Source organism: Sebastes umbrosus, chromosome 17 (assembly GCF_015220745.1).
Source record: "Sebastes umbrosus isolate fSebUmb1 chromosome 17, fSebUmb1.pri, whole genome shotgun sequence".
In the NCBI taxonomy this organism is placed as follows: Eukaryota; Metazoa; Chordata; class Actinopteri; order Perciformes; family Sebastidae; genus Sebastes; species Sebastes umbrosus.
The window spans coordinates 843,814-866,061 of record NC_051285.1 but is presented as its reverse complement, the minus strand read 5'-3'; the positions used below and the strand labels follow the sequence as shown (position 1 = coordinate 866,061).

Here is a 22,248-nt window from a genome sequence, read left to right as displayed (position 1 = left end):
AGCATGATAATAAATTACACCAAAATGTAAAAAAGTAATGATAAGGGAACCGATAACGTCGAAGATTATCAATACTACAGTCTTTAATAATTTAGCACTGGTGCCCGTTTATTTCCGGGTTTTTGGTACCCATTCCTAATTACGAATTATCGTCTGGGTCCGAATTAACATTCCGTTCGGTCCAGATTTGGACCTTGGTCGGGACTTTGAAAAGTCCTTCCCTAGTCCATGTCATCGTATTTACCTTTGTGAACATGACAACTCATCTTCATGGGGGACCACACCTCGGCCACTCTGAACCTGAGCACTGGAACACCACAGGGGTGCGTCCTCAGTCCTTTTCTCTACTCCCTCTTCACATATGACTGCTCAACTATTCACCCCACCAACACCATGGTCAAATTTGCAGACGACACTGCTGTAGTAGGACTGATAACCAACAACAACGAGACAGCCTACAGGGAGGAGATCCAACATCTGACACAATGGTGTTCCCATAACAACCTGGATTTAAACACAACACACACAAACAGACTACGAAACAGCTTTTACCCACAGGCTGTCAAGTGTGTAGAACCCCCCCCCTCCTCGCCCCCTTCCCCCCCATGGCCTTGAAAGCATATATCTTTAAAGGAAATGTTTCGATTGTGACAACCACTGATCATACACCACAGACAAGGGACTTTGATAATTTGAAAAACAGTAGAGGAGTTAATAGAACATATTTCTTTTAAAAATATTTTGAAGCAGTTGATGGGGGAACTAAATATTGTAACTCATAAATAAGTCATTAGAATTAAAGATTACAATGCATATGATTTTATTCAGCATAAAATTGAGCCAGTTAATGCACCTAAATACCTTATACCTGAAAAAATATTCTCTGATTCATCACCTTTGTGCACTGCTGTGTGTCAAGCTTCTACAACCTGAACCAATATCCAAATGTATCACATTTTTTGAATGTTCCTTTAAAATTCTAATTTATTTAGACATTGTTTTACGTTGATTGACCTTTAACTTCACTCCCACAACACATGTTATCATATCTATTACATTACATGGTATTTTTATGTATTAATTAATGGAGCAATTAATATCTGGTGTAAAAACAATATTAACACCTAAAAGTAACTTTTTATAGAAAGTAAATTTATATTATTTGAACATTTTGTTTATCACATACCTTAACTCTAATTTCTTGCAAATTTTGCAACAGGTTACACAGAGTCTGAAGTTAAAAGTGTTCAATGTATATGTATCTCTACACATATTTAAACCCATTTGTTGTATTACAGTTGATGACAATATAAAACATATTAATCTCAAATGTAGTATGTGCGGAGTATAAATAATTCAGAAAAAATATAAAAAACTTGCAAAACTAAGCCACAATTATTTTCATATATTGTAATTATTGATATAGAACACACAGACATATAGAGAAATAAATGTCATTAGCAAGAGTAGGAAATTAACTTGCATTTTTATGAAATGTAATGCTTTTTATCATATTCTATGTATAACATTTCAAGAAATTGAGCTTTGTTTCCAATCACTATTCATCTCTTAAATGAGAATAATGGTTGAATAATTCACTGTATTCTAGGGTGAGACCTCAGCCTTGGCTGGGATGAGCGACAGTTTCAGTCTACAACATAGATGGTACTTCAGGTTGGATCTGATGGTCTGATCTCTGATGCCATAGATGAGAGCGCTCAGACATCTGGGAAAAAGGATAATACACACATAAAGAATTGTCCGGATACGCACGATTGCTAATCTGTCAGTGACTTTTGAGATGGCGAAAACCACGGGGTTGTAAATGGTTGAAGAGAGACTGAGGCCCAGCTGCACCAGATGCAGCAGCAGAGTGTTACGAGCCTTATGAGCTGAAGCTTTGTCTGTGGAGGCTGACCTGGCTGCTATGACCACACCAATATAGGAGGAAGTGACTGCCACACCAGCTGATACAAACAGAAAATAAGAAAACGCTTTTTTATAATCATCAGACATTTGGCCAAGCAGCATGTTTTCTGGGGCACAAAACTTTTCCATCTGCAGGCTCTCCATGTCCTGAAATGGAAAATCTAACAGTAAAATAACTTGTGTGAGGATATGTAGTGAACTGAAGGACCAAACCACAATGATAGCCACTGCTGTGTTTCTGATGGTGATGATGGTAGCGTGCCTCAGTGGGTAGCACACAGCCACACATCTCTCCAGAGACATCAGCACTAGTATGAGAGGGGAGATTACATTTATGAGATCAGCAAGCATGGCAAGAACACCACATACAGGATATGTTAATGTTATTTTACATGTGGCCAGTAGGTACAGTAACAGGCTCAGTGCCATCTGTACAGTGTCTGCAAAAAGGAGGTTAAACAGAAGAATGTAACGGGAGGTCTCACGAAAGACCAATTTACTCCTCAAGGTGAATAACATGACCCCATTAATGAAGAGAAACACACAGCATGGTACTGTAATTTGAGTAGAAAACAATACAATTTCCAGTATTCCCCATTTCTGTTGTCCAACTGTGATGTTGGTCTGAGATGAAGTTGCATACGACATAATAGAGACACATTTATAGGAGCCCGTTAAAATCGAGATGGTTATTATAACACAATTATTCTTGCACAGTTTGTAATCTTAGAAAAGTAAAAAAAATCCATTGATTTTGCAGAGATGTCTATTTAGTTCACATGCAAAACAGAAAGTTAACCACATACATTTTCAGGCCATGCCTGATTCCATGTGAGCAGAAGTGGTCTGCAGGGTTTGATTGTCCTCACCTGCATTTGAAGAACTCATTCCTCACACCCACTTCATGTGATACCATCATACATTAACATGTTAATTAGATCTGTAAATATCAGTCATGGGTGATGTAATCCTTTCAAAGTTATTTCTGTATTTGTGTATGTTTCTTATAACATTTTAGATCTGATGTCATTCAGTGTCCGATATATTTCACATAAAAAACTTTAAACATTAAAACATTATATGCATGGAAAATTACAGTTTTCGAATTACACCGTGGCTTCCGGGGATCCCTATTTTTTGGGGGAGGGTGGCTACTGCACACAGTACTGTACTGTAATTTTTTATTGTCATCTACAGAGATTATTTGCATAAAAACATACTATTCAAATTATTATGATTATTTAAATATTTGCTTTGATTATAAAAAATCTTAGTCAGTTGTTAGGAAGTTAAACAGGTCATAATTCTGTCTCCAATATATATTTTATATTGATGTGAAAACATCTCCTTCAAACAAATGGATTTATTCAAGTTTCTTGCCAAAAACTTACTTTCACAAGATTACATTTAAACACATCATGACAACGTTGTAATTTATCTTCACCCAATAGTTTTTACTGAGAAGAGCTTGAACGCCTTATAATGTAACTCAATGGAAACTCCGTTAACGTTAGTAGCTCTGCTATTTATCCAGCAGCACTGTGCTGCCCACTGGCTTCTAACAGCTAACCTTACGAACACTCATCCTGCTGATTTCCACACAAATTTGTGGTTTACAGTGTCGCATTATCAGGGAAAAATAAGGTGCATCCCCTCATGTTCAGCAGCGTCATTGTTTTGAGCGCTTTTTTTTCCTCTCCGCCGTTTCTCCGATCCTAAACAGACTGAAACATGATACAGCATGCGTATGCTTCATTGTGCATGCGTAATTGTCTTTAAGCATCAATAATAGGAAATGATAGTCACGGAGGCATGAAATGCCAAGGAATCAGACAACTACGGTTCTCTATTCCCATCACTATTATTTTCCCTGTCTGCCAAAGTGGCGGATATCCTGATGATTTCACCCGCCACTGCCAACAATTTACCCGCACTTGGCGGGTGATAATGTCAGACCCTGGTATTGAATTCATATCACGAGTAGAGATGGGTATCAAAGTATCGTAGCCTCCAGACTTTGGACAGAGCAGATTGAAATATCGCTTTTACATGTTTACATCTTTATGCTTGTTGAACGGGTGTATTAATAAATTATCAGCTTTTTACTCGGAAAGTTTTTTTGCACTTACAGTAACAAGCATAGTTATTGTAGTTATCTTTACTTCACCTGGTTCACTTTACTGTCCCCACCGCAGCCTCTCTGATCTGGTGTTTGCTGACTTCGCTGTGTGTTTGTGTGGAGATGCTGCAGCGTGATAATAAATTACAACAAAATGTAAAAAAGTAATGATAAGGGAACCGATAACGTTGGAGCTTATCAATACTACAGTCTTTAATAATTTAGCACCGCTGCCCGTTTATTTCCGGGTTTTTGGTACCCATTCCTAATTACGAATTATCGTCTGGGTCCGAATTGACATTCCGTTCGGTCCGGATGCAGACCTTGGTCTGGACTTTGAAAAGTCCTGCCCTAGTCCATGTCATCGTATTTACCATTGTGAACATGACAACAGCATCTTTCCAATTTGGAAGAATTAGGAGGAACGTAGAATTATTATCAGAGAAAATATAAAATACTGTTGCAAAACTAAGCCACACTTTTTTTTACTATATTGTAATTATTGTTATAGAACACACAGACATATAGAGAATAAATGTCATCAGCAAGTTCAGGAAATCAACTTGCATTTACTTATTTATTGTTCTACTTTGTGACTGAATGTTTTAATGTTTGTTTTTCACTGCAAAGAGCTGCTAAACTGTTTTTCGTTGTTTTCAATGACAATGACAATAAAGTCTATCTATCTATCTATCTATCTATCTAACAGCATCTTTCCAATTTGGAAGAATTAGGATAAATGTAGAATCATTTAGGATTTTGTTGTTCGTACTTCTTTAATTTAAATATCAGTAATCATGGCCTTGAAAGCATATATCTTTAAAGGAAATGTTTTGATTGTGACAACCACTGATCATACACCACAGACAAGGGACTTTGATAATTTGAAAAACAGTAGAGGAGTTAATAGAACATATTTCTTTTAAAAATACTTTGAAGCGGTTGATGGAGGAACTAAATATTGTAACTGATAAATAAGTCATTACGATTAAAGATTACAATGAATATGATTCTATTTTGCATAAAATAGACCTTGATAATGCACCGAAATACCTTATTTCTGAAAACATATTCTCTGATTCATCACCTTTGTACGCTGCTGTGTGTGAAGCTCCTACAACCTGAACCAATATCCAAATGTATCACATTTTTTGAATGTTCCTTTAAAATTCTAATTTAATTTAAACATTGTTTTTCATTGATTGACCTTTAACTTCACTCCCCCAACACATGTAATCATATGTATTACAATACATGGTCATTGTATGTATTCATTAATGGAGCTATTAATATCTGGGGTAAAAACAATATTAACACCTGAAAGTAAATTTATACTATTTCAACATGTTGTTTATCACATACCTTAACCCATGCCTGTAAACCCCAAATACTGAAACACAAGAGCAGTGGATATCAATGAACGCAGTGCGCCGCTGCAGAATGAATATAAGGGAAACACTGATTAGTGTAGCCTAATCTTTATCTGCAAACAGAATTAAGATACATGCAAAAAAAAAAAGCTGTGCGGCATTCACTGTTGATTTAGAATTGTAATGTCAACGTTATGAATGAACTTTCAAACTATTCGGTACAGCCCTACAACACAACACTATTCCAGCCTGGACAGGGAAAAGGATGTATGGATATATAAATAGAAAGGCAGTGGAAATCTGGCACATGCTAATGTTCTGAAAGAGTACTGACGGGAGGGGTGTATTTTTTTGGGTGTTGAGTTTAACTATCAACAATCTTTCTCCAGAATTACAGACTCCATCTTTAATTATTATGAGATATACTTTGTTCTGTGTAAAGGGTGTGTGTGTATGAAGGGTGCTGTCACAGGTACTGAAATGCAGTGCAGAAGATTGATAGACAGTCTCAACAAAACCATTTTTTTTTAATTTTATGTGTTGATATAAGCTACTGTCTATTTATGTATTAATTTGTTTATAGGCCTACATATGATCAAATTTGTTTTTATGGGTTATTGCTGTTATTTATTTGTGATTATTGCACATTTTGTAGTCGTTTTTGTGTCAATAAAAAAGAAAATCCCTGGAGCACAATATAAGTAAATATTGATGAAGTTTTCATCATTTATGTAGCTTTATTTTAACTTACATAAACTTCTTAAACATTTTTTTTATTGCTTTAGGCACCTCTGTTTATTATAGGACAGATATTTTGCTAGGAGTTAGCCATGTACCTTGCTATTGTCTAACGAGAGATGAGGACAAAAGGAAAAGAATCAGACTTTAAGGATTTGTCATTTTATTGAAATAAAAATGGCTACAATTTGCTACAATTTCAAACCCTCTGTTTGTATATCTTTGTTTCAGGCCAATTCAGAGTATATGTGATCAAAATCTGTGTAGGATAAATGGCACAGGGTAAAAAAATATGGTTAGTGTGCATGTGAGACTGTGTTGGTGTTAAGCATAACTAGCACATCTACTTTGGCGAAGCCAGCTACCCAAATATCCTGATATCACAACAATAGAGCTTAGTGAATACATTAATCAAATCAATACATGTGCAATAGCAAAGTTAAACAGTCCTGTGCTATCAATACGGATGTCAAAGAAAAATGGGAGTTGGAAACATATTTTATGATAACAGATTAAAATGGGAGGAAATGTTCAAAGCAGGACATAAACTAGCTAACAGTCCAACATGGAAGGAATTTGAATGGAAGGTGCAAACGCTGCATTTTAGCACTCCATCTATCACTTCAAAATATAGTAATACATCTGAACTATGTTGGAGGGGTTGTGGATTGCTCGGGGACTTCACACATATAATAATAATAATCATAATAATAATAATAATAATAAATTGGACTTATATAGCGCATTTCAAGAAACCCAAGGACGCTTTACAAAGAGGGCACACAAAATCATACTAATAAATAACACAGAGGAAAAACTGTAGCTAAGTAATTAAAAGAGTGATATATAGGAAGAGTCAGCTGATATCATAGACCTTGATGAACAGGTGGTGCTTGAGGTGTTTTTTGAAAGTGTCCAGGGATGAAGCATTTCTTATTTCAGCACATATATTTTTGGGATTGTCCAAAGCTCTTGGCTTTCTGGAAGAACATTCAAAAGGAAATTAAACAGGTGTTGGGTATTAATTTTACTTTAGATCCAGCACTTTTCATATTGGGTCTACTTCTTGGTAATTTGACAGATAGATGTGTAATTCATTTACTGTTAATGATGGTGATGACAAAAAGAAAAAAAAATTGCACAGGGTGCATTGCTTCTGTGTACTGCCTGTCGACCCCTGTTTCCAATCGGACTTAAAGCTGTTGTTGGAACTTACTCACATTGTTCTATCCTATCTAGATCCTTGCTTGTGTTGTACAAACTGTCAAATGTACGTCGCTTTGGACAAAAGCGTCTGCTAAATGAAATTGTAGAATTATATAAATATTTTGTCGAGCTTCACAAAGGCTTAAATTATGACAAAATGACCTGGCGACAGCAAGAGAGGAGAAGGAGAGATGCTGGCTGAGAAGCCGCTGACTGAGTTTTCTCTGAGCAGCAAATCGCTAAAAGGGTGTGAAATGTCTGGGGCTATTCATAAAACATTCTGGGCTACAGCCTTGGGCCTGAAGGGCCTGTCTTTTTTTGGCGCGTACTTTCTCTGTGCCTCCCTTGCGTTTTATTTTATTCATTTTGGCACTCTTTTTTTGCAGGTGCGCTGTTTAATAGGTGTGGGTGATACCACAAACTTTGTTTTTGATCCGATATCAAGTAATACAGGGCAGGAATCGCCAATATTGATATCAATATCGATACCAATATCGATACCGATACCGATACCGATACCGATACGATACTTTCTATAATTAAAATCTGTTTATGCACTTTCATATTGCTTTCCACTGTTAAATAACATTCTTGTAGATTCCTAATTTTTGTGTATCTATATAAATATTTTATATTTAGAATTTGTAAATGCAGGAATGTAAATGTACAGAGTCCTAGTAAATTATCAAACTTGAGATTTTACAGAAAAAGATGAATTGAAATCTGTAAATCTTGAAATAACAAGAGGCACTGTTTGTCCAGAAATTAAAAATGTGATTCCTGTCACCACAGACTTATAGCATGAACTTTGTTCTTACTCTAATATTTTTGCGTAAGACACAGCACATAGGCAATATCCACATTATTTTTATTTAACTTAACAGAAGTATATATGTATATACAGTAGGTCATAAATATCATCATAAAGTGCTGCAAATCCCACTTGAATGTTTTAAAGATAAATTCTTTTCACTCCACATTAAAATAAAAAATAAATATTTTTTTTTAATAATTAAAGGATACATTCACATTTTTTCAAAGTCTGTCTTGAAACAATACTCATATGCCTATATCTACATTGAAATATTTTTTTGCTGTAATTATTCCTTTCATCTGTACATCCCTTCCTAATGTGATTCCAATAGAAGAGATGGAAGACAAAATCAGAAGTGCTCAATCTGTGCAAAAGAATCATTCCAAAGTTCAACCAAAGTTGTTATCAGGCTTCAGCAGTTTGAGTTAACTAAATCCAGTGTGTATTTTTTTCCCCACACAGTGTTTTCTTGCAGAGCTGCAGTGGAGGGATAGTAACTCAAAGAGGGAATTTTGTTCAAACAAATCCCTGACATGGAAGGTACCCACTTTGTTTCAATAACCCAGACTACTGATGCCTCATATTAGCTTCAGCTAAACTTTAGAATGCATTTTTGACAGAACAAAGACTGTAGATTTTGTCCCCCATCTCACACATTGGAATAGGAGCAGGGAGGGATGTCTTTTGAACCATTTCTATTTTGAACAAGAAAAACAATTCCTGTGACCAAAAACAGTTTGATGTAAATATGGACATACATTGTTTTAAGATAGACTTCACAAATATGCATTCTGTGTATTCTAGAGTGAGAGCCCAGCCTTGGCTGGGATGACTGAGAATTTCAGTCGACAGCATAGATGGAATATGAGGATGGGTCTGATGGTCTGGTCTCTGATGCCATAGATAAGAGCACTCAGACATCTGGGAAAGATGACAATACACACATAAATAACAATCTGAATGCGCACCAAGACTATCCTGTTTAGGACCTTTGAGAGTGCTATAAGCAAGGGGTTGTATATAGTTGAAGAGAGACTGAGGCCCAGCTGCACCAGATGAAGCAGCAGTGTATTACGAGCTTTCTGGGCTGAAGCTTTGTCTGTGGAGGCTGACCTGGCTGCTATCATCACACCAATATAGGTGGAAGTGACTGCCACTCCAGCTGATACAAACAGAGAGTAAGTGTACGCTTTGTCATAATCATCAGACATTGGGCCAAGTAGCATGTTTTCTTTGGCGCAAAAATATTTCATCTGCAGGCTCTCCAGGTCGTCAAATGGGAAATCTAACAGTAAAATAACTCGTGTGAAGACATTAAGTGAAGTGAAAGCCCAAACCACAATGATAGCCACTGCTGTGTTTCTGATGGTGATGATGGTAGCGTGCCTCAGTGGGTAGCACACAGCCACATATCTCTCCAGAGACATCAGCACCAGTGTGAGAGGGGAGATTTCAAATGTGAGATCAGAGAGCATGTTGAAAACACCACAAACAGGATATGTCAGCCGTATTCTACATGCAGCTATTAAGTACAGTAACTGGCTCAGTGCCAGCTGTATAGTGTCTGCAAAAAGGAGGTTGAATAGAAGAATGTAACGGGAGGTCTCACGAAACACTAATTTACTCCTCAAAGTGAATAACATGACCCCATTAATGAAGATAAACACACAGCATGGTACTGTGGTCAGAGTGATAAATAATACTCTTTCCAGTACCCCACGCCCAACAGTGATGTTGGTCTGAGATTGAATTAAATTTGACATCTTAGAGAAAACATTGAAGAGACATAAAATGTATAAACTCTTGATGTAATTAGACAGAAACATGGACCCTTTTTCAGTTTGTATTCCTACAACAATGAAGATGAGTCATCTTTTGAGCAGAGAATGGCAATTAGTTCACATGCAAAATTCCAAATCATCTACATACTTTTATCAGGGTAGAAGCTTCTCTGAAGGGTTTACCTTCCTTCACCTATTGTTTATGAGCTGTGTTGTTACATCACTTTTCTGAAGACAATCACATGCCAGCATTGTTAAAAAAAAAAAGGTGATGTAATGTCTGTACCACCACCTCCTCAATCCCCTGATCCTCGTCATCGTACCCAACCTTTCATAAATGCACTGCAATCCTGAAAATCTTTTCTCCTGAAATTATACAGTATGGTTTAGACCTGCTCTATTTTCAAAGTGACTCAAGATAACTTAAGTTATGAATTGATGCTATATAAAATCAATTGAATTGAAAAAGATCAAATGACAATACCCGAAGGAGTTGTACTGTATATGAGAACGCAAATGTCAGAATCAGTTGAACCGGACATTCAAAATACTTTACCCTGCCAGCTCCCTAGTACAAAGTCTTTGTAATATCCGATTGTGCCCATGTGAGAATGGAGACGATCACTGTCCGGAGAATTCACGGCCAGCGAGTGGGCTTGTTGATGACGGTTCTATCATGTGGCTGGTGCGAAACCTGAAAATATAAACATCCGAGGGCAAAGAAGAAAAGTAATTTAAGCAAAGATGTCAACGAAAATGCGTAGCTGGAGAGACAACGAGATTCTTGGATTTCTGGACCGACACTGAAATCGTCCGACAAATTCAAGGAACAGCAAGAGACTCAGTTGTTTATTACCAAATTACGAACCGACTACGTGACTGTGGTCTAATCCATGCCATGTGGCGTCATCCGTATTCAAGTCTCTTGCTGCAATTGCCACCCCTAGCCTAAACCAAACCAAGTATTTCCTGTAGGTGAGAACACGTCTGACACACACCATCTCCTTTTGTGTACAACATAGTTGTAGGGGCAAATCTGGACAACGTCTGTACCTGATTGTTTGGACATTTTCAGGAGTTTGTATAAGAAAATGGCTCATGATGCAGCAGCACCTACCCAGCTTGGAGTAGTTATTGGGAGCATGTCCATGGACATTTTTTAGGGAAACACTAACTATTATTAACTCTTACCACTTAAGTTACATTCATATTAACAAAACAACAGGTGTTCATCTTAGAGAGCCTCTTCAATAATTCCTAAATCTATCAGTTTGCAAGGCACATGAGATCAACTACTGCACGTCAGTTTCTTCTAACGTAAACCACACAAAGGCCATGAGGTGTATTCCAGTTCTTCATATGTTAATGAAACATAACATCTTAAGAGTGTCAAGTCCAGTAATGTCAATATAGCCTAATATCACTAATCACAAATTTGCCTCAAGGGATTTTACAATCTGTACATCTTACGACACCCTCTGTTCTTTGACCCTCACTTCGGATAAGGAAAGTGCTCAAAGTGCTCAGTGCATCCAAACACTATGCTATCAATTATTGTTCATATAATAGTGTATTCTACAACTTGTAGGTGTATGTCACCTTCATTTTTATTGAGATTAATGGTTGGTGGAAGATATAATTGTTGTTTGTAATTAAATTGTAATGATCTTTATTTGGAGTGCTAGTTAATCAAGTGAAATACTACACAAGCTTTTCATTTGTTTTGTTTGAATGAGGGCAGTTAACACTCTTGTAGTTTCCTAATTTGTCTTTATTTATATACATATTTTATAATTTGAGTTTGTTAATGCAGAAATGTAAGTGAACAAAGTCATAGTAAATGATCAAATAAGAGATATTACAGAAAAAGATTAATTATTTTTGTTGCATAATAAATAGCACATGGGCAATATCCACATTATTTTTTCTTTACTTAACAGAAGTATTCATATACAGTAGGCCATAAATATCATCATCAATTGCTGCTTATCCCATTTTGAACATTTTAAAAATAAATTCCGTTCATTCCATATGCCATACTCAAATAAATAAGAAATACTTTTTTTTAATAATCAAAAGAATACATTCAAATTTTTTAAAGTCCGTCTTAAAACAATACTCATATGCCCATATGTACATTGAAATAGTTTTTGCTGTAGTTATTGCTTTCATCCGTACAGGCCCTGAAGAAATCCCTTCCTAATGTGATTCCAATGGAAGAGATGGAAGACAAAATCAGCAGTCCTCAATCTGTGCAAAAAAATCATTCCAAAATTCAACCAAAGTTGTTATCAGGCCTCAACAGTCTGAGTTAACTAAGTCAAGTGGGTATTTGTTTCCCCACACATTGTTTTCTTACAGAGCTGCAGTGGAGGGATAGTAACTGAAAGAGGGAATTTTGTTCAAACAAGTCCCTGACATGGAAGGTATCCACTTTGTTTCAATAACCCAGACTACTGATGCCTCATATTAGCTTCAGCTAAACTTTAGAATGCATTTTTGACAGAACAAAGACTGTAGATTTTGTCTCCCATCTCACACATTGGAATAGGAGTAGGGAGGGATGTCTTCATAGCCATTTTGAACAAGAAAAACAATTCCTGTGACCAAAAAGAGTTTTGATGTAAATATGGACATGCATTGTTTTAAGATAGACTTCACAAATATTCATTCTGTGTATTCTACAGTGAGAGCCCAGTCTTGGCTGGGATGACTGAGACTTTCAGTCGACAGCATAGATGGCATATGAGGATGGGTCTGATGGTCTGGTCTCTGATGCCATAGATAAGAGCACTCAGACATCTGGGAAAGATAACAATACACACATAAATAACAATCTGAATGCGCACCAAGACTATCCTGTTTAGGACCTTTGAGAGTGCTATAAGCAAGGGGTTGTATATAGTTGAAGAGAGACTGAGGCCCAGCTGCACCAGATGAAGCAACAGAGTGTTACGAGCCTTATGAGCTGAAGCTTTGTCTGTGGAGGCTGACCTGGCTGCTATCATCACACCAATATAGGTGGAAGTGACTGCCACTCCAGCTGATACAAACAGAGAGTAAGTGTACGCTTTTTCATAATCATCAGACAATGGGCCAAGTAGCATGTTTTCTTTGGCGCAAAAATATTTCATCTGCAGGCTCTCCATGTCTTCAAATGGAAAATCTAACAGTAAAAGAACTCGTGTGAGGATATTTAGTGAACTGAAGGCCCAAACCACAATGATAGCCACTGCTGTGTTTCTGATGGTGATGATGGTAGCGTGCCTCAGTGGGAAGCACACAGCCACATATCTCTCCAGAGACATCAGCACCAGTGTGAGAGGGGAGATCTCAAATGTAAGATAAGAGAGCATGCTGAGAACACCACACACAGGATATGTCAGCCTTATTCTACATGCAGCTATTAAGTACAGTAACTGGCTCAGTGCCAGCTGAACAGTATCTGCAAAAAGGAGGTTGAATAGAAGAGTGTAACGGGAGGTCTCACAAAACACTAATTTACTCCTCAAGGTGAATAACATGACCCCATTAATGAAGATAAACACACAGCATGGTACTGTAGTCAGAGTGATAAATAACACTCTTTCCAGTACCCCCCGCCCAACAGTGATGTTTGTCTGAGATTGAATTGCATTTGACATCTTAGAGAAACATTGAAGAGACATAAAAATGTTTAACCTCTTGATATAATCAAACAGAAAAAAACAAATGAACCCTTTTTCAGTTTGTATTCCTACAACAATGAAGACATGTCATCTTTTCAGTAGAAAATGCCACTGAGTTCTCATGCAAAGCTCCAAATCATCCACGTACTTTTATCAGGGTAGATGCTGGTCTGCAGGGTTTGCCTTACCTCACAAATTGTTTATGAGCTCTGTCATTACATCATTTCCCTTGACACAATCCCATACATGCATCGTTAAAACATGTATTAATGGTTGATAGGATTTCAAATTGAAAGCACTTTCCTTAATTGATCATTGGTAACATTAACAATTGTTGGTGATGCAAATAATCTAGTCTAGTTATTAGACAATATTTAACATAATTATTAATATCACCAAAATTAATATTAATAGATTATCAATATATTTAAATAATAACGGGGCACCAAATTATGTTGGTACATGAGCTCAAAAGACATTGAAATGACTATCAAAAGGAATAAATAATTATCAAAATAATTATTAATTATATTGAATAATATGATTTAATGTATATTAAATCATCCTGAGGCCACCACTCTTTGAAACAAAGAGAAATTGATATTAAATTCATGTCGCCTCATAAATAAGTCTCATAAAGTATACTAAACTATCAATTTGGAACTCTGATTAATAATTAAATTAAGAACTATAACCATAAATCACCATATCAATAGCTAGTAACAACTGAAGGATTTCGTAGTTCTTTTCATAGCAGCGGAGTGCATTATTGACTTTTATGCCACATTAAAGAGACCAGTATGTATATTCCACAAATATATATTTACAAGACAATAAAGGTTTAAAACACAATATTAATCCAACTAAATAACTAAACTAAACATCTGTGTGTGCGTGCATGCGTGCGCCTGTCTGTTTGTCTGTGTAAGAGACAAGGATAAGATGGCCCTCTGTCTCAAAATGGTGACTGAGGTTGCACAGACTACAAAACAATAGGGCAGACCATGTGAAACTACCAAAATGGCTGAATCAAAGATGGCCACCAGGACATCAAACACAATGGTCTCTTTGTCTTTCGGAGCATATGTGCTCAGTTAGTACAAAGGGTTGTGTGATGTGGTAGTTTTAGTAGTTAGTGTGTATGTTTGTGTTTAAAACCAATTCACAGTTTATGTATGTGATCTTAATGTGTGTCGGACATGTGCCGGGTTAGAAAAGTTTGTTAGTGAGAAAGAGTGTCACCTAAACAATGATAAGGACATGTGTATGACTGTTTCTGTGAGGTCATAATGTGGTGTCCTAAGCTAGTGTTTTGCACTAGTGATCTCATAACAAGATACTACCAAGGAGTTGGTCCAAGTGTACTTGTGAATCTGGGCAGTGGTGTCTGAGTCCAATCAGAATTTAGAATTTTTGCTTTTGCTAACAAACTCAAGTTTGCCTATGTAACAGCAAAACAATAAAGCAAATTAAGGCCCCGTAAATAAGCATCTGTCTCACTGTTAGCTACGTGTTAGCTGGTACTGTGGGAAGATCACTCTGGAGCTCTTATGTTTAACTCACGGCTCAGGGCTGTAACACTTCAGGTAGCCAGAGGCAGAGAGGCACTCAGTGGCGCTATCGCTGCTTGATAGATTATGTCCATGTTCTGAACTGTGGTCAAAGATGTTGCGATCATCGTCAGACCGGTCTTTTGGCTGGTCACGCCAATTCTGAATTAGAATTTCTGAGTATGGCTTTCTAACACTTCTGTTGTGTGAATGGCTATCTTGACGCAATTGGTGGACATGGCATTGACGCTCAGTGTCCTTATGCAGCCTTTCGTGACCCCCCTTCAACCTGTTGTGAGAGCGATCATTTTAGGTATCAGGAGATCTGCATGATGCTTCAGTGTTTGAGCTCGCAGGCTCAGTTGGTTTCCCCTTCTTTTTGGAACTGACTACAGTTTCCCAAACTATCTGTCATCTTTCTTATTTCGTACAGTGAGGGGTTACCTTGACGCGTCCTGAGTACAATGTTGGTGTGTACACATGGATGCAGGTTTTGCATAAACAAGGACTCGAAGATGGCGTTTTCTTCTAAGCCTGGTGCATTCTTACCTTGGAAGTATGTATACCTTAAACGTTTGTAGTAATCTCTAGCATTCTCACTACAAGAATGTTAATTTTGGAGGGCTGCAAACATCTCTGTGGTCACGTCAGCAGTAGAAGAGCATTCTTCTATTAGTGCTTGACGGAGCTCACTATAGTCATTTCTGACACTCAGAGGTTGTGACTCTAAACTTGTGCACAGCTTTAGAGCTGGTTTTCCACGTAAGTTTAACTTTCTCTCTTTGGGTTGCATATGGCAAGTCGATTAGATTGTGATCTAATTCTCTAACATAGTCGTCAACATGATGATCACAGTTGTCTGGATCAAAATGTTCAATGCCCTTAGCCATTAACCCAAGAACTTCAAGGTGGAACACTGTGGTGTCCTTTCTAATGAAGGCGAGACTGGGCTAGCATTGCTATGGACATGTGTATCATGGCTACAGTTCTCTTTGGCTGGGAGGCAGGGGTTTCACAGCTGTCATCACTCTCGTGCCAGAGTGGAAAGGAGGCTGAACAAGCTGAACCTTCAGAGGGAAGAGCATGGATGAAAGTGTCATTTCTCAGTGGCTAAGAACATAAGGCAGGATATCTTCTTGAAGATATACTGCATGTATCCTCACTATCTGTATCAGAAAGATTAAAAGTCAGGTAGCACTTCAGTGTTTCTCTCAGTGGAGGTTGAGGAGCTGACTTCATTCCCAAGTACTTTGAGTCAGTTAGAAATCCTTAACTTCTGAGTGGAGAGGGAGTTAACCTCTCATCAAGTGAGAAGAGTGAATCTGAGTAGCCAGAATCACAATGGCTGATGACTGTGATGGAGACAGACATTCTAGTCTAAGCCCTAACAATTTCTCTGTGTGAGCAAAGATCTGACTCTGACTAATGCAGGTTTCCTAAGTAACACATCATTTTCTTATTAGCTCTCTGAACTTCATGGAGGAGACAAGCAATCTACCTAGGAATCTACCTCCTTTTCCAGGGCTGCTTTACTCTGAATGGCAAGGCTTGTTTGCCTGTGAAAGATCAGTAGCAAGCATTTCAACAATGGGTCTTTGGATGCGGTCTGCGCATCATACCTGTAAGTGAGTAGCGATTCTAATTCCTTCCTGCACTCACTGAAACTCAGCATGTTGATGAGTTCAGGGCAGCCAGGGTTTAGTTTCTGTACTAAGGAGGAAATAAAAAGCTCTACACAGGGGTTCTCCACTGTTGTGCCAGGAATGGAGGGTGAAATTCTACAGGTTGTCTATTACAGAAACAATGTTGTTGTTTATGGTGTTGCGTTAGCGGACACCTTGTTGTGGTGCTTGGGTGGAACACTAGCCTAACAAATAATGTGCTGGCCTATACTATAGGAAGTAGCTTCCTGTGGAAGACGGGTGACTATGGCACCAACTAGTGGCTCTAGTGGGCATAACATATTAGGGCCAGTTAAAGTAAATGCAGGTTTACAAAATAAGTTTGCTTACAAACTTTTAATATGCACTAACTGAAATGCAAGGCCGTAACAAAAAGATACAAATCTTATAACACAGGGCTTGTAGCACACTGTGGCTCTATCTCAGGTTCTATTTAACACACACAGGCTGGAATGCATGGCAGTAACAGCCAGATACAAGCTCTTTATGTTACACAGGGCCGGTGACACGCTGTGGTGTATCTTAATTAATGGAAAACTCAAATTAAAAGGAAATTGTGACAGATTGTGGCTAGATTGCATTGAATACCTGGTATTCAAATGCTGAACCAAAAATTTTTCAAGTTCTACAGAGAAGGTTAACTTGAATTAGCAGCAATAGCAATTTCTTAAAGTAACACTATGAGGGTTTAAAGTGTTAATAATAATCACAATCTCTCAAATTGAAATTCGCAACACAATGTACTTGTTATTAGTACAGCTGGATGTCTACTCCTGTGGAAGACTAGTGGTGTAGAATGTCAACAGTTTTGGTTTGTTAAGAAGTGGAATAAGATTTTTTTTGGTTTTAACCAAAATTATGCTGAAAATTAATAATATGCCTCACATAGGGCACCATAATGTGTGTGTGAGAGAGAGAGGAGAGATGAAGACAAGATGGCTATTTGTCTCAAGATGGCAGCTGAGTGTGGCCTAAAGACAATATGGCGGGCACTGTAAATCTACAAAGATGGCTAAATCAAAGTTGGCCACCAGGACCTCACCACATCCTCTTTGTCTTGTCTGAGCACATGTGCTCAGTCAGAACAAACAGTGTTTGATGTGGTAGTTTGAGATTCTCTGAATATGTATGTTTGTGTTTAAAACCAATTCACAGTTTATGTAAGTGATCTTAATATGTATCGGATAATGCGGTGGGTTAGAAAAGATGGTTAGTCTGCATGCAAGACCTTTTGTCTATGTGGAGCATAACTAAACACATCAGATGTGGCGAAGCCAGCTACCCAAATATCCTGACTACAAATAATATCACAGCAATAAAACTAGCATTAAACCAAATAAATATAGGTACATTCACCGAATTCAAAGTTAACAGTCTTGCTTAGCCATATGCTGTTGCTGTGCTAATACTGTGCTAAGATAAGTCCAGTACGTTACCCAGTTCATGGAAGAAAAAGTGGCAGTTTCATCTGTTGAAGTTGGAGGAGCCAAGCTGGAGAAGGATGTGGTTCCAGTGTCATAGTCTTTGCTGTGTTGAGATCCAGTTGTGCAGTTTGGAGGTAAACTTGTCCAATCCTTTGTTTCTGCAGCTTGGTAGCTTGCTCCGGGGCCAAAAGAGAAAGAGAGAGAACAATGGAGAGCCCTTTGATTTTATTGAATCCATTTTCACACGTATGTCTGAATGAGTCATAGGCTAGAGTAACCAGTAAGGATATTTGGGTAGCTGGCTTTGCCACATCTGATGTGTTTAGTTATGCTATACATAGACAAAACGTCTTACATGTAGACTAACCATCTTTTCTAACCCACTGCATTATCTGACACATATTAAGATCACATACATAAACTGAATTGGTTTTAAACACAAAAATACACATTCAGAGAATCTTAACCCCCACATCACACCCCCTTTGTTCTTCCTGAGCAAATGTGTTCCAAAGAACAAAGAGGCCATGTAGTGACTGGCGGCCATCTTTGATACAGCCATATTTGTAGTTTTACAGAGTCAGCCATATTGTCTGTAGGCCATGCAGACATCTTGAGACAAGTAGTCATCTTGTCTCCCCCCCCCCCTCTCTTTCTCTCTCTCTCTCTCCCTCACTCTCTCTTTCTCTCTCACACACACACACACACACTGTGTTTAGTTTAGTTATTAAGTTAGATTAATATTGTGTTTTAAACCTTTATTATCTTGTAAATAAATGTTTGTGGATTATACTGTACATCCTGGTCTGTTTAATATTGTACAAGAGTAAATAATGCCAACCGCTGCTGTGTCAAGAACTCCAAAATCCTTCAACCTTTACTATCTATTGATACAGTGATTTATGGTTATAGTTATTAATTTAATTATTAATCAAAGTTCCAAATTTATAGTTTAGTATACTTCATGAGACTTATTCATGAGACTGCATTAATGTGCTATCATTTTCTCTTTGTTTCAAAGAGTGGTGCCCCGAGGTTGATTTAATATACATTAAATCATATTATTCAATATTTTTAATAATTATTTTGATAATTATTAGCCTAATATTATAAATCACAAATTGGCCTCAAGGGGCTTTACAATCTGTACATCTTACGACACCCTCTGACCTTTGATCCTCACTTCGGATAAGGAAAGTTCTCAGTGTCTCCAAATACTATGCTATCAATTCATGTTCATATAATAGTGTATTCTACAACTTGTAGGTGTATGCCACGTTTATGTTTATTGAGATTGATGGTTGGTGCAAGATATTATTGTTGTTTGTAATTAACATTGTAATGTGATCTCAAGTTGGAGTGCTAGTTACTCCAGTGAAATACTACACATGCTGTTAATTTATATTGTTTGATATAAGGGCAGTTAACACTCTTTTAGTTTCCTAATTTCTCTGTATTTATAAACATATTTTATATTTTGAATTTGTACATGCAGAAATGTAGGTGAATAGAGTCATAGTAAATGATCAAATAAGAGATATTACAGAAAAAGATCAATAATTATTTTTGTTGCATAAAACACATATCACATAGGCAATATCCATATCATGTTTATTTTACTTAACAGAAGTATTTATATACAGTAGGCCATAAATATCATCATAAATTGCTGCTAATCCCACTTGACCTTTTAAAGATAAATTGTGTTCACTCCATATTCAAATGAAAAATAAATATTTTTTTTTTATTAATGAGAAGGATACATTCACAGTTTTTAAAGTTTGTCCTAAAACAATACTCATATGCCCATATGTACATTGAAATAGTTTTTATTTTAATTATTCCTTTTATCCGTACATGCCCTGAAGAAATCCCTTCCTAATGTGATTCCAATGGAAGAGATGGAGAACCAAATCAGCAGTCATCAATATGTGCAAAAAAATCATTTCAAAGTTCAACCAAAGTTGTTATCAGGCTTCAGCAGTCTGAGTTAACTAAGTCAAGTGGGTATTTGTTTCCCCACACAGTGTTTTCTTGCACAACTGCAGTGGAGGGATAGTAGCTCAAAGAGGGAATTTTGTTCAAACAAGACTCTGACATGGAAGATACCCATGTCATTTCAATAACCCAGACCACTGATGCCTCATATTAGCTTCAGCTAAACTTTAGAATGCATTTTTGACAGAACAAAGACTGTGGATTTTGTCTCCCATCTCAAACATTGGAATAGGAGTAGGGAGGGATAGCTTCACAATCACTTTGGACACGAGAAACAATTCCAGTGACCAAAAAGAGTTTTGATGTAAATATGGACATGCATTGTTTTAAGATAGACTTCACAAATATTCATTCTGTGTATTCTAGAGTGAGAGCCCAGCCTTGGCTGGGATGACTGAGTGTTTCAGTCGACAGCATAGATGGCATATGAGGATGGGTCTGATGGTCTGGTCTCTGATGCCATAGATAAGAGCACTCAGACATCTGGGAAAGATAACAATACACACATAAATAACAATCTGAATGCGCACCAAGACTATCCTGTTTAGGACCTTTGAGAGTGCTATAAGCAAGGGGTTGTATATAGTTGAAGAGAGACTGAGGCCCAGCTGCACCAGATGCAGCAGCAGTGTATTACGAGCCTTGTTTGCTGAAGATTTGTTTGTGGAGGCTGTCCTGGCTGCTATCATCACACCAATAAAGGAAGAAGTGATTGCCACAGTGGCTGATACAAACAGAAAACAGGTGTACGCTTTGTCATAATCATCAGACATTGGGCCAAGAAGCATGTTTTCATGGGCACAAAAATATTTCATCTGCAGGGTCTCCAGGTCATCAAATGGAAAATCTAACAATAAAATAACTCGTGTGAGGATATTTAGTGAACTGAAGACCCAAACCACAATGATAGCCACTACTGTGTTTCTGATGGTGATGATGGTAGCGTGCCTCAGTGGGTAGCACACAGCCACACATCTCTCCATAGACATCAGCACCAGTGTGAGAGGGGAGATTGCAGTTGTGAGACTGGATAACATGATGAGAACACCACATACAGGATATGTCAGCTTTACTCCACATGCAGCTATGAGGTACAGTAACTGACTCAGTGCCATCTGTACAGTGTCTGCAAAAAGGAGGTTAAACAGAAGAATGTAACGGGAAGTCTCACGAAACACCAATTTACTCCTCAAGGTGAATAACATGACCCCATTAATGAAGATAAACACACAGCATGGTACTGTAGTCAGAGTGGAAAATAACACTATTTCCAGTAACCCCAGCCCAACAGTTATGTTGGTCTGAGATTGAATTGCATCTGACATCTTAGAGAAACATTGACGAGACATAGAAATGTTAAACCTTTTTGTGTAATCAAACAGAAAAAACAAATGGACGCTCTTTCAGTTTGTATTCCTACAACAATGAAGACGTCATCTTTTCAGTAGAAAATGCCACTGAGTTCACATGCAACGCTCCAAATCATCCACATACTTTTATCAGGGTAGATGCTGGTCTGCAGGGTTTGCCTTACCTCACCAATTGCTTATGAGCTCTGTTTTTGCATCATTTCCCTTGACCCAATCACATACCAGCTTTGTTAAAACAAGTTTTAATGGGTGAAAGGATTGCAAATTGAAAGCACTTTCCTTAAGCGATCATTGGTAACATTAATGATCAATCAATCAATTAATCATAAGTCTAAAAACAGACAAATTTTGCATATTCCAAACAATACTAAATACGTTTTTTGACTCAATCAAAGCTTTATTTCCACAGCACCATATTACATATTCTCTGAGAGCATTCCGTAGCCTATAAAACATTAAGATGTAGTGGCCTAAACATATTAAACACATTGAATATTGAATATTAGATGACATGCAGACAACGCTCATAAAAACAATCTCCAATCACATACAGTATATCCTAGTTTTATAAGAAAGACACAGAAACAACTAAGAGAATG

General features: G+C 37.4%; 4 protein-coding genes across 4 annotated transcripts; all 4 read right to left on the bottom strand.

Annotated features, from left to right (window-relative positions):
• Window positions 1-1,545: 1,545 nt before the first annotated feature.
• On the bottom strand, window positions 1,546-2,627 carry LOC119475206 (odorant receptor 131-2-like). Its single transcript, XM_037747682.1, has one exon. The coding sequence runs from the start codon at window positions 2,575-2,577 to the stop codon at window positions 1,606-1,608; it is 972 nt and encodes a 323-aa protein (XP_037603610.1). The 5' UTR covers window positions 2,578-2,627; the 3' UTR covers window positions 1,546-1,605.
• A 6,322-nt stretch (window positions 2,628-8,949) lies between these two features.
• On the bottom strand, window positions 8,950-11,113 carry LOC119475978 (odorant receptor 131-2-like). The gene is made up of 2 exons (XM_037749137.1): window positions 11,075-11,113; window positions 8,950-9,939 (listed from the first exon to the last, which is right to left on the bottom strand). The coding sequence occupies exons 1-2, from the start codon at window positions 11,111-11,113 to the stop codon at window positions 8,977-8,979; spliced, it is 1,002 nt and encodes a 333-aa protein (XP_037605065.1). The 3' UTR covers window positions 8,950-8,976.
• A 1,525-nt stretch (window positions 11,114-12,638) lies between these two features.
• On the bottom strand, window positions 12,639-13,625 carry LOC119475977 (odorant receptor 131-2-like). The gene has a single exon (XM_037749136.1). It carries the CDS (start codon window positions 13,623-13,625, stop codon window positions 12,639-12,641), a length of 987 nt encoding a protein of 328 aa, XP_037605064.1.
• A 7,016-nt stretch (window positions 13,626-20,641) lies between these two features.
• LOC119475976 (odorant receptor 131-2-like) lies at window positions 20,642-21,604 on the bottom strand. The gene has a single exon (XM_037749135.1). The coding sequence runs from the start codon at window positions 21,602-21,604 to the stop codon at window positions 20,642-20,644; it is 963 nt and encodes a 320-aa protein (XP_037605063.1).
• Window positions 21,605-22,248: the final 644 nt, after the last annotated feature.